At 40.9% G+C, this 19,051-nt stretch overlaps 1 protein-coding gene across 3 annotated transcripts in view; it reads right to left on the bottom strand.

Annotated features, from left to right (window-relative positions):
* ARHGEF28 (Rho guanine nucleotide exchange factor 28) overlaps window positions 1-19,051 on the bottom strand; it is a 129,750-nt gene that overhangs the window by 49,849 nt on the left and 60,850 nt on the right. For all 3 annotated transcript variants that reach the window (XM_083465146.1, XM_083465147.1, XM_083465148.1), the window contains exons 10-13: window positions 2,839-2,969; window positions 1,833-2,068; window positions 870-1,074; window positions 352-463 (exon numbers count right to left, since the gene is read on the bottom strand). In XM_083465146.1, coding sequence (XP_083321272.1) covers window positions 352-463; window positions 870-1,074; window positions 1,833-2,068; window positions 2,839-2,969 — 684 coding nt within the window. The remainder of the gene's footprint in view (window positions 1-351; window positions 464-869; window positions 1,075-1,832; window positions 2,069-2,838; window positions 2,970-19,051) is intronic.

The raw sequence follows: 19,051 nt of genomic DNA, 5'->3' as shown, positions 1-19,051 counted from the left end.
CAAGCAAGAAGCAGAGTTCAAGGCTACTTTCTAGCCAAGCAAGAACACTCAAGGAGGGTGCAAAGGAGGCCCAGTGACAGGCATGGGCTCAGGGGGAGGGGAGGGGCTAGGGAGGGGCTGGAGCCTGGGGAGAGACTCAGGGTCCAGATACAGAGGGCTGAAGGGTCACTTTCTCCTGACTGTATTAAACACCAGGGTTTTTCTAATCACCCCAAGTTTTAAGCTAGTGCACCTGCATTCCTAAAGATCTAAAGGAAGTTTAGACCGGCTGAATAAAGGACACCAACTTCATCTTTCTGCAGGGAATAGGGGAGGAGGAACATGACAAGTGAAAACAGGGCTAATGCTTACCATCATTTGCATCAGCTACTATGAAGTCCCGTGCACATTGTGATTTCCCTAATAAGACTTTGGGTGACGTATAGGAATATGAACGAGACCGAATTCCGGACAGCAACGATTCCTAAAAAACACCCAATGTTTTAGAGAACTGATCTTCAACAACCACAACAACAACAACAGCATAAGTCCAGATTTCCTCATCCTTTTTCTAACTGCTAGGTAGGTGTTGATGTTTTTCAAATAAACATTTGCTAAGCTAGATGAATGCTCAATCCAATTATTTCATTTATGGCCACTGTAGGTAAAGGTATTTATGTGCAATTCCTTTCCTCTAGACTTGTCTATTGCTGAAAAGATGGCGTGGCAAATTTTGGGAAATACGATCTCACATCAATTAAAGGTTGCAGCCAACCCCATATTTAATAATGCGTTTAAAGAAAAATGGTACCCCGCCTAAATGTAATTGATTTGGCTAACTGGAAATAGAAAAGATGAGTTACTAACTTTGTAGGAAAACAAGCAAATACCTTTGACTGCAGATTGCTGGACAAAGGAAGGGATTCAGCCCTGCTCATGTTAAAATCCAGTTCTGTTGTTGTCTCTGAAGAACCTAACCCATCCCTATTGGCCAAGGCTGTAGAAGAGTTGAAGGACATTGAAGGGTAGCAGTTATGGGATCGGTTAGAAATTCTTTCATCTCCATTGTCTACATCCAAGTCATCAAGACTAGAACTACGCATACAGACAGAGAGAGAGAGAGAGAGAGAGACCGCAAATTACAAATGCAACTTAAGCCGGCTTTTCAACATTAAGCAGAGGGTGTTACAGACACTGACTATGATCAGTATCCCAGCCACCTTCCAAAGACTTCTGCATGGCTCAAATATCTAAGAAATTAGAAGCATGTGCTAAGCCAGGAGTGGGGATATGGATATGAAGTTGAAGTGCATCAGATTTTTATCTCCCCCATATCCGCTGTAAGCCATATTCGACAGGAGGGGCACCTATCTGTCGGGTGATCCAATTTATCTCACAGGGTTTGAAATCAAACCATGAGGGGGCAACCCTTTATTAAAGTACCATGAAGGGCTCTCTGGGAGCAATGATGATTAGCTGGTAGTCAATGATTGCAGAGAGCCATGTGTGGCGCTGTGCAGTCCTGACAATCAGCTGATTTCCATCCAGAAAACCAAGGTTCAGAAAAATACAATAATGAAGGGCAACATTTCACAAATCCAAGAGAAGGCTATGGATTAGATTGGATTGGAAAGGGGGGCTTGCAGACAGCCTTAGGTTGGAATCATAGCCCCATTTGCATTCAGTGGAATTCATTTCTGAGTCAACATAGTTAGCACTGCAGTCTATGGCTATCTTTTTATTTCCTCAGGAGACAATTTTTTGACATTCATTTTTCTCTCTGTTTTTTCAGCAAAAAATGTTTGTATGGGGGGGTTCTTTTCGAAACAACACTGCTAAAATTAAATCCACACCTCCTTTTTTTAATGATGGAATAGCGTTGATTCCGTTGATTGCTAAATGCCTGTGTCTTCTTGAGAGACAAGTATGGACCTGCTGCATCCAAATTAGGCTGAATGATGGGGGAGGAGTTTCTGCTGTCCCCGCTATTTGCTGATGCTTCTGGATCTTCATTTGAGTCTGCGCGGTCTCTGTACATTTCAGGAGCAGACTGCTCTACCTTCATGTACTTGACGCCCATGTCTTCCATCTAAAGCAAGAAATCCAAACAAGTTAGGTGATATTCAAAAGCTGCAAAACAAAATGAAATGAAGTTGAATTCAGTCTGTAAAGACTAGTATGAGGTCCTCACATTCCAAATACAAAACTGGCTAGAGGAACACAACCTAGGATGTGTTGTAGGATTGCTTCCAGATTACCTGTTTATTGAACATTTATCCTGATTTGTTTGTGGGGAGGTTACATGGCCTTGTATCAAGCAACCATTATTCCACCCTTTGCAGTGCATTTTCCTGTCATTTTAATTATTGCTAGAAGTCCGATATTTGGGGGGAGACGGAGAGCAGCTAAACAGAGGCCATTTGAAGAATGATCTCCCTGTAGGTTTCTTATTTTGTTATACTTATGTTTAATAAGCATGAGAAAAACCTATTCATTTCCCCCAAAATACAGTAATCGGATGAGCAGACATTAAGATGCTATTAAATATCATCTGTAACCAACAGAAGCAGAAAGAAATGGAATATAAACCCCAGTAATGCAGAGAAAAGGAAAGCTAGTTTTGTTAATAATCATCTTCATCGTTAAATTTGGGTTTTTTTAGAACCACAACTAAGATCAGACTGTTAATTTCACACACCCCTAGAAAACTGAAATACAATAAGAAAGAAAGAAAGAAAGAAAGAAAGAAAGAAAGAAAGAACGGCAAAGGCAGTTGTGGAGTTCCTCCAACTCCTGGGTCTGGATGTTAGTGTGCCCATTTTACAAGAAGTCAGCAGAGTCCATGTCTGTCAGACTTACCTGATCCACCACCATGCGGTTTGCATAGACTTCTTCACTTCCATTCAGCATCGCAGAAAGTCTGGCTGCGGCAAAGAAGGTGGAGGGATTTGAGGTTTTCTGATAAGCCTCAAATGGGGAATGTTGTTGAACTGGAATAAACCATATAATAGACTCATAGAATCATAAATACAAACAATTTATTTCCTGTATAGTCATTCAGAGTAAAGTGGGGCTGGTTTCATTATGAGAATTAAAGAAAACATAAAGCCATTTCACAATAATATCACTTCTGTCTGTTTATTTACTTAGTATTTTATTTCCACATAGTTATATCACACACCTCCTCCCAGTGGGAGCACAGGGCAGCCAGCAATAAATAATACAATCTTGTTTTATTATTAAGAAGTACACAGTACAGCTTACAAGAGTTAAACGAATATTCAATGAAACAAGATAAACAAGGCAAAATATTCATCATTGCTAAAAGCATGACCTTCAGCAGCTAAGTGAAAATGTGCCTGATAGATTTCCAGTGGGAGGGTAATCCATAATTGTGAATTTGAATCTACCTGTCTAATTTCACTTTAGGAAACAGAGTCAAGGATGGTTAGGAAACAATGATGGTTCACTTTAGGAAACTGGGTCAACTTAACCGAGGGGCAGCTCATGTTGCAGCAGGTCCAAAGTTATCTGAGCCTTAATGGTTAAAACAAGCACTTTAAATTGAGCCCGGAAATGAATAGCCCAGGTTGTCAACCTGGTCCCTACCGCCCACTAGTGGCCGTTTCAGGATTCTAGGAGGGCGGTAGGGGGTTCTACGGCACAAGGTGAATCGTCCTTCCATCAAACACTGGTGGGAGGTATGGAAATTTTACCATCAAGAAAGATGCATTAGTGGGCGGTAGGTATAGAAAGGATGACTACCCCTGGAATAGCCAAACAATGATGATCCTGTAAATTCGGGTTGGTGTGAGCTGGTGTTCAGCTCCCAGATCTGGTGGCTGCATTTTGGACTAACTAGAGTGTCCAGCCTGTCCTTCAAGGCAGCCCCATATAGACAAAATTCCAGCAACCTAGCTTGGAAGTAACTAGGGCACACATGGAGTATGTGTGGTCCTCCAGTTGCTGTAAGGATCTGAGCCCTGGTCTCCCAGGTCCTAGTCCAACACCCTAATCATTATACCACACTGGCTCTGCACACACAATCTCAGTATGTGTCCTTCAAATTATAGGCGTGCCAAGCAGAGAGTGTTTGGGTTTACCAGGTTTTTCTTTTTTGTTCATGTGACAATTTGCCAACTAAATGAATGGAGTAGGACCAAGGAATCTGAGCAACAGCCTGCCAGTTTCCTCCCCACTAGGCATCTTCCAAAAGAACTATAGATCCTGGTCTCCTGCTTTCCCTTGCATGTGCAAAAGAAAACACTTTGTTGGAAGGAAGAATGCTTCCAGGATCCTGCTTTGTAATCTAGCCAAGCTTTTGTGCCTCCTTGATCTTGGCTGTTCCAGCTCTTTGCATCACACACAAAACCTTCCTGACTATGTCATGGTGTGATAAAAGGATACAAAAATACCACCATTGCCTCACCTGCTTTTTTTCCCCCTATAAGTATTTCAGAGACGAGATGGAAAGTGAATGTGGTTTTAAAAAAATTACACAGAAAAAGGAAAAGGAGGTAAAATATGTAGCAGCAGCTCCTGATAACCTCAATTCCTCCCCTACCAAACACATTTTCTTTCACAGTTCATTCAGGATGCAATCAACACAAATAAACAGCAAGCCTCCATCTTAATTAGGCTCTGTAACAAAAGGACATCTTTCTTTGGAGCAGGAATTTACTTCCCTGCCCCCTTCTCTTCAGCTCCTCTGAGAATCAGGAGGACCTCCTGAATGCTGTGGTTCAGGGGGATCCCCCAAAACTGGGTGGAGACAACTTGTGGTTTTCTCTGGTTCCAGCCCATGAAATGTTCTAAATGCAACCTATGGAACTTACATCAACAATATCTGGTCTGCATTTAGAAAATATTGAAGAGGAGCCCGAGCTGCACCTAAGAGCCTCAATTCCCCCATTTTCCAAAAAAAGCTTTCACAATGATGGCCTGTTTTAAACTACAGAAAGAAACATTCTATCAAACTCCATTTTGATATCTGATTTCGTTATTTTTTAAAGATTTTTTATGTGGCCAATCTAGAAGCCTAAGATGGTAAACAAACAAAAATACAAACTGACACATTAACACTATCAAATAATGTAATAGCAACAAACACAAGTCTTTATCTTGTTGACATAAGCAAATCTGGATAAAACCAGCATGAAACTAACCAGATATAGAGACAACATCAACCTTTCCCTGAGAGTACCCACATAATAGAGTTAATAAGTGATCATGTACTACGTATTCCAATAAATTAAGATCTGAGCTAACTGTGAAATGCTGGGAGTGAAGGTTGTGCATAGTTCTCCTTCCAGAAATGACTTCAAGTGTAATTATTAATTTTTTAAAAAGCTATTAAAATGCCAAAGCCACAGGCCTCCCTTCCTCTAGCTTGTATCACACGACATGCTACAGACTTGTACACATTTGAGTTGTCCAAGAATACGAAAAGCACAGTCAGCTTTAAATGGCATTTGCTATGCCTCACCCCACAAAATGCCATCATAAGCAAGACTAAATACTATGTTATTAATGAAGTAATTGCAAACACCATGTTACAACCTCAAATGTGAGACATTGCAAGTGCTCTTCCCTGTTGCAAGTCTGTGCTGCCTGCCCACTTGCTAAAATTTCCACCGCTCCTCTGGACTTCTGGTTAGATACAGCTGAGTAGTAAAATCATACACCCTGTGAGTGGATTATATAGACCCCTGTCTTTCTACCTGTTTGGGTGCTCACCACAGGAAATTATCAGTTGGTATTTAATGGTTGTCTGTTTCCCACTCTGTTTCTGACCCATTAGATTTGGGGACTACTATTGGTTAAGTACAAAAGGTGGGCCAGCCTGTTAACACACAGGGCTACTCCCAAAGACAAAGAAGTCTGGACACAGCATAGATATCAAGAGTAATGGTAGGTGATGCCTTTTTTTAGAACCAGCTAAAGCAGGTGTGGGGAACCTGTGGACCTCCAGGTATTGCTGTACTCCCAGCTCCCATCAGTCCCAGTCAGCATGGCTAATCATCAGGGATAATGGGAGCTGGAGACTAAGAGGTCACAAAGTGAGCAGGTTTTTGAGTTCCAAATAAGTCTCCCTCATGTTGGATATTCAGCAGAAAGAAAGAAAAGTGGGCTAAGCAGGATGGAAAGTCTGCCTGTCTTAAGATGGCATATGGAAAATATTATCGTTAGGATACATTTCATAGGTTATTGAAAAAGAGGTCAGGTTTCACCAGGTTACTATCCTACTATTAATTTTCCAATAGCTGCTTGCTATATGTGTGTATTTTGGAGAATATCAAATTTAGCCATCATGTAGACGGAGCCTAGATTGGGAGGAACATGGTATTCTACAACATAAAGATATGGGTTTATGCCCACCAGCAGCTAGGCAGTAAAACTCAATTCTGCTTGTATTGACTCATTATTTAGGACATCACCAATAGTTAATCTTCAGCATTGTTAACATGACTTTTCCTTTACTTCTGGCTCTTAGCCTCGTGATGAGCCAATGTATTCAACATAAACTGCTGGTTTGTATACAGTGGTACCTTGGTTGTCAAACGTAATCTGTTCCAGAAGACCGTTCAACTTCTGAAACGTTTGACAACCAAGGCGCAAAGGGCGGTTGCCAAAGTCAATGGAGAAAAAAGAAAAAAATGGAAGCAATTACTTCTAGGTTTTTGGCGTTCAGGTTCTGAAACATTTAGCTTCCGAGACGCTCAAAAACAGAGGTACCACTGTACTTTCAAAGGCACAGCCACCATGATGCTTCGCTGTCCCCAGAGTCCTTGATACAACTTCAACTCTCTTTTGGAAGGCTTTACAAAAATGGTTGGCTTCTGAAATTGCTTATTTGTTTAACTATTCCATGCTCCTTACTGGTGGCTGATGCTAAACAGCTATAAGTGATTTTTTTATCAAGTTTTCATGCACAAGAAAAATATTAAGAAGGGACAATTTTATTTAGTAGAACTCAAACAGGAAGAGCCATCTAAATGCTTAAAAGCCAGTGATTGACTGGGAATCCATAACATAAAGAGCATTAATCTTCAGATACACAAAAATAATCCTTCCTTATTCCCACAGTGATTTATTTATTTTTTTGAGGGGGGGGAGGGAATTCAGTCATTTAGGGGCAGGGGAGCAGAAGCTGCTGAAAGTTTCATGGGAGCATACCATTTTGTAATGGCATTTTTAGGGTTGTTGTTTTTTAAGAGTATGGTGGTTGTTTTTACTTTTTGTCATGATGTAATGTCATTCCAGGGTATTTAGGGGAACGGCAGTACTAACTGATTATAAAAGATCTGCTACTCCCCTACAACAATGACATTATAAAATCCATAAAAAGCTGCTTCCCCCCTTAAATTTTCAGTAAATTTTGTACCTCCCAATATCTCCCCCCTCCCCCCTAGTTTCAGAGGGCCCTTTCACCCCCCCCTTCCCAGTTTTTAGTTGAAAGATTTTCGGAATGAACTTGCTTTGGTTCACCATGACCTGGATCATTATAAACATCCTTGAAATGCAAAGGGCCAACAGAGCTCTCTGAGAATCAAGTTGCAAGCATCTTTTAATAAAGGAGTAATTCACTGTAACTGAATACAGTTGGAGCATCATAAGAAACCTATGCTTTTTGTTGGTATCTCTTCAAAGCTAAAATCACTGACAGTTCCAGTAGACTTTGGCAGCTGTGTGTCTATAAGAAGATTCCTGACACTTTCTAATACACCAGGAATTCTTTTGCAAAGAATGGCTCACAAGTTTCCGATGCGCATAAATAACTTAAGACTAATATTGTAACTAGAAAGGTATTTCAAGACTTCACCAAACTCACAAGACAGCACACTTAATTATATATTGACTCCATCAGTTATTTATTTCTACCAAAAGACACAATGCAGTTTAAAAAATGACAAAGCAACATCAAACGTACAGGTTATAAATCACATTCCTACAGTTCCACAAATTCCTTTCAGCATGACTCCGGCAAAATCGTGACTCACAGACTGTACTTTATCTACATTCCAATGAAATCAATAGAAAGGTCCAGATTTAAGGCGAAACCAACTCAGATGTTGTCTAACTCCGCTTACTAACACAAAAATCAGCAATCATGAAAACAGAACAAATATAGCAGGCATTTTAAGCAAGACTCCCTGGTTGCTTGCAGCTGAAATGCTGGACTAGATGGACCATGGACTTATCCAACAAGGCATTCTTAAGAGGTTAATGTGAGGCAGAAAGGAACCCTGTAGCTGTAGGTTGAGCACCCTGTGCTACATACATATATGCCCCCCTGTGCATTTGTATGAAAACATACAACATAAAGAGAAGGGAGATCAACTATTGTGGTTGATCTGCATGCTCTAATAATAGAGAGAAATGTTTTCAGAATATATATATATATATTACCTGTGCTATGTACAGGTATAGGTATGTGCATGCCCAGGCATGGCCAAACTTGGCCCTCCAGCTGTTTTGGGACTACAACTCCCATCATCCCTAGCTATCAGGACCTGTGGTGGTCAGGGATGATGGGAACTGTAGTCACAAAACAGCTGGAGGGCCAAGTTTGGCCAGGCCTGCCCTATGTGCATTGGTACCAGAATATCTGAAAGACTGTCTTCTTCCTCACAAGCATCCTCACCTACTGCAATTTTCTTCAGAGACCTTGCCTTGCATCCAATTATCACTGGAGGATGCAGGACAAGGCCTTTACAGTTGTGGCACCAAGGCTTTCCTTCACTTTGTTGTCTTATTGTCATTTTACCACTGCATCTTTGGCTTGGTCCCTCCCTCTCGCCCCAGCTGCCTTTTGTGATTTTAACATCTGGCTCCTGGTGTATATTTGTTCTAAGTGATGCTGTGAGCCACTCAAGGCTGAAAGGTGGGGCATAAATATTTTAATTAAGAAACAGAACTATGATTCTATGCCTCTTTGCAGTTTTCATATTTTGCATTTGCCATGGGGGATTCTTTAACATCTGCCCACAGCTACTGTGTAAGTGGTATGAGCAGAGAATAACTACTAGGGAGTAGCTGATGTCCGATGAACCCAGGAAAGATGCTTCCACGTTGCTAGGGGAAAAGGAAGGCAAACTGCAGAGATTCCATTGGCTAGTAAATGAAACAGAAGCAGGAAAAGTACACCAAAGAGGAATGGGAAGTGGCAGCTCCTTAGGATCACACAGATTCCTATTGCCTGGTGTCCAAACAGCACATTCATAATTCACAGCTCTGACTTCACTCATTAGCTACAGAACACCAAAAGGCGGGAGCAGCGAGCCTAACTCAGTCCTGGATTTATGTATAAACTAAGCAAGCTATAGCTTAGGGCCCCACTCTCTTGGGGGGGGACCAAGAAAATTAAAGGGGAAAAACAACTGGATGTACATTTCCAAAATATAAGATAAATAACAAATAAGATAAAACCTACATACAGCAACAGTGCTTTGTGTTGTGTAGGCTCCTATGATGTAAGTAATGGGCCCCACCTGCTATATAAAGGCCCCATTACCTTCAGTAGCTTGGGGCCTCATCAAACCTAAATCCAGCCCTGGGCTGACTCATTTCACAGAAATACTTTGAAATCATTTCAAGATATTTTATGTGATTAAAAAATCGAATCATAAATAAATGAATCTTTGTGCCCATTTCTAAAAGTTTTAAAATGCCACATATATTAACAACTCAGTAATGAATACAAACATGAGCAAATCAGAAGCCAAGAAGGAATATGACTAATTCCCACTTGGAGGAAGCGGCAAATAGTTTTCAAATAGCTTCCCAGAATTGCTTTCAGTACACTGAACATGGGTTAATATATAACTTGAAATAATGAAAGCTATGAAACCAAAAAAGGGAGAAATCCTAAATATTAAGCACACTGGATAAAATATATGAGCTGTTTAAGTTTGGGCCTGGTGATGGCTTTTCCCCTCTGGACATTGATGGTGAAGGAGGCAGCAAGGGCAGCTCCAGCTGTCATCAGATTACTATAATGTGGGAGTGTCCTCAAGGACGGCGCAGTTCAGAAATGTCGGTTGGTTCTGAAAGTGGTGGTCAGATTTGGGGTTCACAGGTCAGCCTGCTTAGGTTGATTTTAAGAGGACTCCATTGGCTTCCAATTTGTTTCTGGGATCAAACCAAGATGCTGGCTCTGACCTTTAAAATCCCAAACAGCCAAGGAGCAAGGTTAACTCAAGAATCACTTCCTCCCATATGAGCCTGCTAGAGATCTGCACTTGGTTGCTAAGGCCCTCTGATTGTCCCTTTGGCAGCAGATATGTCACTTGTGGGTTCAAGCAAGAGGGCCTTTCAGTTGTGGCGCTGAAACGATGCACTAGCCCTTCAAGAGAAATTCACCAGGCTTCCTTCTCTGCCAGCATTTAAACAGGTTCTTAAGAACATTTTGTCCCAGTGGGTATTTTTAGTTGAGCCTTTGATACATTTTTCATTTGCTACTGTTGATATATGGTTTTTATTACGCTGTTCCATGACAACATATTCCAGCAGTCTTTTGTTGTTGTTATTAATTTTGTTTTTCATTTTGTTTTGACTTATATTTTTATCGCAAGCCACCTTGCGTTTGTCACAGAAAGACCGGCTATTAATAAACATAAATATAAATTAGTTCAGTGTCTCCAAAAAGACAGCAGAATTGCTTTCCAGAAAGAGAGATTCACTCAAATTCTCTCCATTACTCTAAACATGTGGAAGACACAAGTCCACCCATGCTAGACTGATATCCCAAGCCAGAAGCAAACAGGAAAGGATTAAGGATGTACTCTAAGTGTGTTAGGGGAGCAGAGGGCTTGAGGGAATGAGATAATTTATTTCACATTCCCTATTTCCCAAACCATAAGAAGCTCTAGGACAGCCTTACAGATACCATTTTGCTTTTTAAGAGAACTGTTATTATTTCTAGAGTGCCAAAATTAATGAAGTGCTGGGCATAACTCAAAATAATACGCAGGCGCTATCCTGAGGCTTCCAAGCTCAAGCACAGGACACATGAGAGAAGATGAGTAGAGGAACATGGTAGAAGAAGGAAATCAGTTTGAGAATGCCCAAAGCATAGGTGAGTTATTAATAGGCACTGACATCCAATTAGGGTTAGGCTGATCTTCTCTTGCTTGCACGCCTGGGTCTAGCAGTTGAAGAGGTGGAGCCCCCAGTCAAGTGCCTTGAGGCTCTGAAGGGGACTTCACCAGCCTGACCCAACCTCGTCATGCCATCATTCACTGCCCTCTCTGCCAGACCCTCCTCCACATGCTTTTCAGCTATTTTCCAACTTCATAGTAAATTCAATTACCACATTCCATCAGTGGAAGGATTTCCACTTGGCCAACAGGACTTCTTCTCCCCCAAATCCTTCTGAAATCTTACTTCACTGAGTGACAGTGTTGTAAAGGATCTCTCTACTGATCAAGTGTATGGGATCATATCACACAGGCCATAAGGACAGGAAAATGGCACAGTGAGCTATTCAAGGTGGTTCACAGCAGCAAACATATGGGTTTCGAAACACAGCCTTAAACACAAAACCCTTAATGACCTAAGACCAATAGTGGAATACATAATTTATGTGTACTACCCCTGATGGTTCAACATCAAAGTAAAACACTATTGGGCAGACGGCTCACACCACATCTTGTTTCAGCTGTGGTAAATTAGGCTCCAAAAGAAGGCCGCAATGGATGCTGTTTTACCAAGCATCCAGCACTCAGCATGGTATGCATTCAACAAAATGATAATCCAGACACTACTGTGTTAAGATAACAGTGAAGGGAGGAGAGCTGGTATCCAAAACATTGTTGATGGAGATGATGACACACTGGGATATCTTTCCGTACGTCCAAAAAAGACGCCTTCCATCAACCCCAGTACCTCATCCCTGTTACAGCTGACAGACTAATCTGACGGGCTTTATAAATTTCCTTTGGCATGTAAACTTACTATACTGGAAGGAAAGAAGTTCATTGATGAGCCATGCAAGTTCAATGGTGACCCTGTCATGCTCAGACTATAGAGGTGTGTGTGAAACAAGTCACAGAGGCAGCAGGCATGAGAAAAATCAAGGCTACATCAGAGGCCAAGAAGCAAGTCGGCGGCTGCTGTCCAAGAATGAATTAAAGCAAGACTTAATTAAACATCTTGTTTAAATTTCTTATTAACTGATGGCATTAATGTTTTATTATTACAAGGTAATGGTATACGTTTAGTGGGATATGTTTTATGCAGAGAATCTTAAAATTTTTATAGCATTGCCTGACATTTTCATAAGGTAATTTTTTTCCTCCAACAACAGTTGATATGTTTTTAGTCAAACGTAGATTTACCAAGCTGGATGTTTTCTAATCACAAAAATAATCACAGATTTGAATTCCCCAAACCCAAAATTGTATTTTCAAGACCCCTCACTGAAGAAATTTGCAAAAAAAAAAAAAAAGTGATATCCCCTAATACCAGATTCAATTTCAGAGCAACAGGCAAACCCCATGTGCTTTGGCCAGACACCTCCAATGACTTCATGCTGGGTTTTTTGCTCTCTGTCCAAATGCAAATCTCTTTCTTTCCAGGTCTCTTGCCTTATACATCCCGCACACAACCTGGGTAAACTATTTTTGCAGCCCCACCTCCTTACAAGTGAGTGTGAGCTGACCATCTATACAGGCAAGATTATCTGCTGCTTGGTGTATCTATTAATTGGGGTGTGCTGTGGCTAAACCAAGGTGAAGCTACAGAATTTATGGGTTGGATCCCAAGAACTGCCAGCAGACATGCAGTTGAAGAAGACGCCTTTGTTCACTTATACTCTAGCCCATTGTTACGTCCCGCTGCAAAACATACATATATACAAACCCCCAAACTGCTATTCTGGGTAGGAACCTCCCACCCCAGCAGCAGCAGCAGCCACAGTACATGTTGCATCTTCCCATTATTTTCCATATCCACATTCAGAGTTGATATGTTGGTACTTGTTAGTTTCCCATAATGGGATGAATGTTGTATGGGTTGGGTAGCCAGGAGATAAAACCTGCCAGCACCATGGCCCAGTTCAAATCTCTCTCTCACAGAGAGCTGCATTTGCCCTTGCAAAACGCTTGGGAAATCCAGCTCTGGATCTCTTGATCAATCAAGGTCATACCTAGTTTGGCCAGTAGAACCTTCATGTTTCTGATGGAGACAGAAGCTACAGCATCTAACTAAAATAACATTATGTTTTTGTCAGTGACTTTTTAATCTATGCTAACATTCACATGTGAAGGTCAACATTCAAAGTTTATTCACTGTAACAAATATATTTACACAACATATTTATGCATGGGTGTGGGGGTTGCTTTCTTCTTAATCTTACTTTATAAAAAATCCCCAAGAGTTTGAACTCTTCATTTCTAACTTCTCATTCTATCACAGTAAAGTAGGCTTTTCATAAGGTATTTTGGTATTTATCAGCTTTCAGAAATACATCTTCCTATACAATTGTCATTATTTCTATGCAAAATACTTGAGTTACAACAATCTAGAACCCAAATTTCCAAGTACATTTCCCCAAAGAAAGCAGCCACCAGAGAGACAGAAAGAGAGAATACATTGATTGTTTCATGTATTAGGTATTCTGAAAATTAGGTGAGCTCTCTTTATAGCAAACCCTGTATGCAACACAATGAATAGTTAAAACAAAAAGTCACATATAGAGAGCTTTTCACAAATTGTATCTGTATGGAACATCCTTTCCTAAGACTTCTGGCAAATGTTTTGTTTTTGGTTTCTTTGTTCAAAACTGCTTACTTTAAAATAAGTTCCACTGAAACTGTGGAAAGTTCCTTCCAAATAAATATGTTTATGCTCAGAGTGCATGCATAGCAGAAATATAAGAAGCTAAAGAACTAGCAGAAAACCAATTCATTTACGTGCTGGGAAATGAAGCAAAGAGCATCCATACATTCATAAGAATAGAGGTATTTTATTCTTCAAACCAATTTGTATCTGTGACACAATCTCTCAATGCCTTTTCTGAAAAGGAAAAATGCTAAATTCTTTATACCCACCTACGTGTGACTAACAACAAAATGAACCAGCAAGAAGAGTTAAGAGATAAGTAAATTAATAAGTAAAGAAGATTTTGTCTACCTTTTGGTCTGGATGTCCGTTTTCTAATTCTCATTTTAGGTAAGGATGGCCAAGAGTAATTAAAAGGTGCATCAGAATCCGAGTCCATTTTTTACTTTTATTTTGGCTAAGCAAACACCTCTTTAGAGAGTGCTGCTGCTGTTGTGTTGAGCAGCAAGTCAAGTAACAGAAAATAAAAAGACCCAAGAAGGAAGGATCAAATTGCCCACTAAACCAAGAAAGAAAGAAAGAGAGGCAGCTGGGGTCTGTTCTCTGCAAGCGTCAAGTACGTGGGCAAATATTAAGGCAGACACAGCCAAGTTAAAATCTGAACAGCCTGCAGTGGGGCTACTGCATCCTGGACTGCAGTTATAGGAAAGGTCACTGTGTGCCAATGAATCATTAACTCACCTTTTCATTTTCCAAATGTAAATGAAGAATAATCTGAGTTGCCAGAGAAGGAGAACTCTCTCTCGGACTCTCTCTCTCAAATAGATAACAAAAGACAGAGGCTTTTCTTTATATTAAAATGTTAACCTGTATTTGGTTTGCAGTATGTAAAATTATTTTAAGCCTTGAGGTTTATATAGAATCAATGAAGTCCAAAGGCAAAATCTACAGTCAGCCAGTTTTCCCTGGCTTCTGTTCCTGCCACACACATAACAATTTCCCTTTGGAATTTATAGCATTGGTAGATCGGAGACATTTGTGGGTGAAGCAGCAGCTAAATGATGGAATTTTTATCCTTCCTAAATTTAAAGAGGGGGCATACCGTAGTTCCCTCTTATTATTACAAGGACAGAGGACCCACCTGAGACATTCTTTTTCTAAAAATGCATGCCGTGAAAACGATTGCTTTCTGTTCACAGTGACTCTCAGTTTGACAGTGAACCCGAAAGATTTTGGTAAGGTTGGCACCTTTACAGAACTGGCCTGCCCTCCCAGCAGTCTACAATAGAGCTAGTGACTAATTTACAACAAGTCTCCCATTCTTACCGCAGTCTCCCTGAACAACTCATCAGCAATTAGTATTCAGCAGAAACTCATTACCCCTCCCCCATCGTTAACGCTACACAAACTGCATGTTTTGTTTTGGGTTTGTTTTTTTTTTAAATGGTTTGAATGTGGAAACACAAAAGCAGACACAAAACTAACAAGTCCACTGCTTGTTATTGTTTTTAACCAAAGTCCACGGAAAGTCACCTCACGTTGTGTGCATTTTTGTGTTCCGCCTAACAGGGAGGAGAATGTGCATAGGGGGGTCAATTCAGAAAAGAAGGTGGCATATGAACTTGTTAACATTCCTCTACCCCACATCAATTATTTTTACAACCACCAAGATATGCAGGGGCCATAATGCATCAAAGGATTCCCCAACTTGCATATTGTTAACAGATCAGTGAAACATTCGCTGGTATCAAATAATTCAGATACAGTTAAAAAGATGGAATTATACAGTGGTTGGGCAGGAATTAAAATCTGTGTTAAAAACGGTTATTATTACATAAAATTGATTTTTTAAAATAGTTTTAATTGTCTCAGTTCGCTCTGCTTGTTTTTCACAGGTTCACTAAATGCACCTTCAGGCCATTCTCTGAGCCACCTGACAGTGGAGGCAAAGCACAGCCATAATGGCAGTAGCCTTATACTCCATCAATTTGACCAATCCTATAATAATCTTATAACAATAATCTAATAATCCTATAATAATTATGGTGCTGGAGGAGACTCTTGAGAGTCCCATGGACTGCAAGAAGATCAAACCTATCCATTCTTAAGGAAATCAGCCCTGAGTGCTCACTGGAAGGACAGATCGTGAAGCTGAGGCTCCAATACTTTGGCCACCTCATGAGAAGAGAAAACTCCCTGGAAAAGACCCTGATGTTGGGAAAGATGGAGGGCACAAGGAGAAGGGGACGACAGAGGACGAGATGGTTGGACAGTGTTCTCGAAGCTACCAGCATGAGTTTGACCAAACTGCGAGAGGCAGTGGAAGACAGGAGGGCCTGGTGTGCTCTGGTCCATGGGGTCACAAAGAGTCGGACATGACTAAACGACTAAACAACAACAACATAATAATCTACCTTGCTCCCTTCAGGGAAGAATGAATCTTTTATTGAAACATATTTTTTTAGAAAATATTGCAAAACAACAGATATAATGTATCAAAACAAAAAACCTTGTTACCGAAAATAGTACTCTTTTGACAATACATCTCCAACATTTTTGTTGGCATTGAGACTATTTGGTTCTAGCAGAATATAGTAAATGGTCTCCACTGATCAACTGAGTATCCCGTCGGTTTTGTTCCTTCCCATGGATGCTTTGCCGAAAGGTCAGCTTATTCATTAACATAGCTTGCCAGACTCCGTACAAGTATTCTTCTATTGTAGGTAAAACTTTCCTCCCCCCACCCCCACCCCATACACTGCTAAAAGAATACGTGCTGTTATCAGCAACTTGCTCGGAGTTTTATGTATTTTCAGAACATAGGGCTTCAGGTAACCAAAGAGATTTGCTGGAGAGTTTTAATTGCATACTGTGCCCCACTATGTCTTTGATCTTTCTAACAATGTTCCTGTAATATAAACTCAGCCTTGCTCTAAGTCTATGATACGTGTACTGTATAAAATATGCACTGGTTTGAGTACATCTCTAGCCGACACAATCTAACAAATCCCAGAAAGAGCATACAGCCATTGACACAGCTATTTGTAAAAGTTGTCTACTCCTTGGCCCAGTTTCACCAAAGTACATCCACAGCAAGCTCAAAACCACCACTTGCCAATCCTTTCCTCTTTTGTCTTTTTGCCTGTAAACACAATCTCCATCAAAATATTCTTTACTTGCAAAGGGAAGTAATAGGAGCTACTCAGATCTTCTAGCCAGGTCAAAATTGATTTATAGTTTCCTGAACTTGACTTGCAATTTGTAAATACTTGGAGAGGGATGGCAGGGAGCAATTAATCCATGTTACATTTTACATTATATAATTACGTCTACCTTCTATAACTAAATCCATAAACATATATTGCCCCACCCTCACATATCATATTCAGGCCTTTTCCTATTTAAATGGAGCATAGAGCCGATGTTAATAATGAAATGATGGGAGTTAACTGTTCCCATTGTTAATCCCAGAATTTTATAAATTCTGTGTGTCCCAATCAGTATGGTTTTCTCAACAAAGTTCATTCCTACTTGTAGTGATGTCAGGTGATTATGTGCTCTGAGGGCCTGGGGGGGTAGGACTTCACCTATCCCTCTCAGCGCTGTGCTCTGGATTCCCCTCCTTCCACAAGGCATACTCCAACCACCCATCAGCTGACTTGTAAGGTAAAGGGACCCCTGAACATTAGGTCCAGTCTCGGACGACTCTGGGGTTGTGGCGCTCATCTCGCTTTATTGGCCGAGGGAGCCGGCGTACAGCTTCTGGGTCATGTGGTCAGCATGACTAAGCCGCTTCTGGCAACCAGAGCAGCGCACGGAAACACCATTTACCTTCCCGCCGGAGCGGTACCTATTTATCTACTTGCACTTTGACGTGCTTTCGAACTGCTAGGTGGGCAGGAGCAGGGATCGAGCAATGGGAGCTCACCCCATCGTGGGGATTTGAACCGCCGACCTTCTGATCAGCAAGTCCTAGGCTCTGTGATTTAACCCACAGTGTAGGACAAATAAGCCTGGCTTCCTGAAAATGGTCTCATAGGCCAAATGGAGATCTGGTGAGCCAAGTGTGGCCTGTGGGCTGGAGGTCCCCCACTCCTACTTTAAAGGAATCATGGCAAGAACACTCTGGTCCAAGTTAACAAATATTGTGCTCAAATAATTTCTTGTTCCAGGCAGGATTTTTTTTAAAAACACAGAGCACCTTCCTTCCTCCACTCTCTTGCTGGTTGCATTATCAGAATAAGCCGCACCATTACTGAGCAACACCTTGAGAAGGCAGGGTGAGAAGGTAGGTTACAGCATTAAATATTAAATCAGTAAATCTGTGGAATTAAGTGCACAATGTTGTTAAATGTGCAGCGTGGAGGATCGTGCCTTGCGGCAGAGTTTCAGAGTGGACTAGATGATTTTCAGGGCTGCGTCAATTATTGTCACTCTCTGATTCTATTCAACAAACTCAAGATTAACTAGACATCCTGCGAACAAGCCTTGGCATATTCCACTGCGGTTACATAATATTCTCAGCATGAATTAAGGGCACAGTTGCATAAGCGATCCAGTCTCTAGTTCAGACCGGTTCCCTGTAGTTCCAGCTCTGATTTAGCCTCATTATGTGCATTTTGCTATTTCCAACAACAGGAAAACCGCTCAGATGACCCTCCAAGTCCAGGTTTTAAAATGAGCCTCAATTCCTCTCTCAAAATGTACCTCCACTTTCAGTTTGCAGCTTAGTGCTAACCAGTGTTTGCTGCAAACCATGGTTAACATTTGTCCTGTAAGTTAGAACTAGAAGCCCATTTCAAAGCCTGGCTTACAATTCTGGTTTAGAGGGCAAACACTAATCATAGCAGCAAACCCTGGTTAGTGCTAAACTACGAAGTTGACACAAAGGAATGACTGAGAGGGAAGGAGGCTAATTTCCATTATTTTACGAGATCATCAGAACTATGGATTATCTATTTCCCATACATTCTCATTCAGGGTATTTTCACCTATGTGATGGAAGGAGAGAGGGAATGAAAGCCTGGCAAAGAAGTGCACTGAATTATCTGACTAAAAGGATTCTTTATGCAACGCTCCTGAAGTTGTTTTTAGTAAAGTTCTGGGAACCCAAACTGTGCATGGCTACACTTTCTTCATCTTTTACTCACCTCTTTTTTCTTCAGCGTTGAGGTTTGAAGGAAGCCAAGAAAAGAGAGAACATAAAGTGCCCACTTAATATTTTTCTTGGAAATAATTTCTTTAAGCTCTGTTTACGCTTGCATAACCATAAATTTTCAGACAATAAAAG

This window comes from Podarcis liolepis (genome assembly GCF_965112155.1).
Source record: "Podarcis liolepis genome assembly, chromosome: 11".
In the NCBI taxonomy this organism is placed as follows: Eukaryota; Metazoa; Chordata; class Lepidosauria; order Squamata; family Lacertidae; genus Podarcis; species Podarcis liolepis.
Note: the sequence above shows the minus strand (reverse complement) of the source record. Positions and strands in the feature narration are given on the sequence as shown.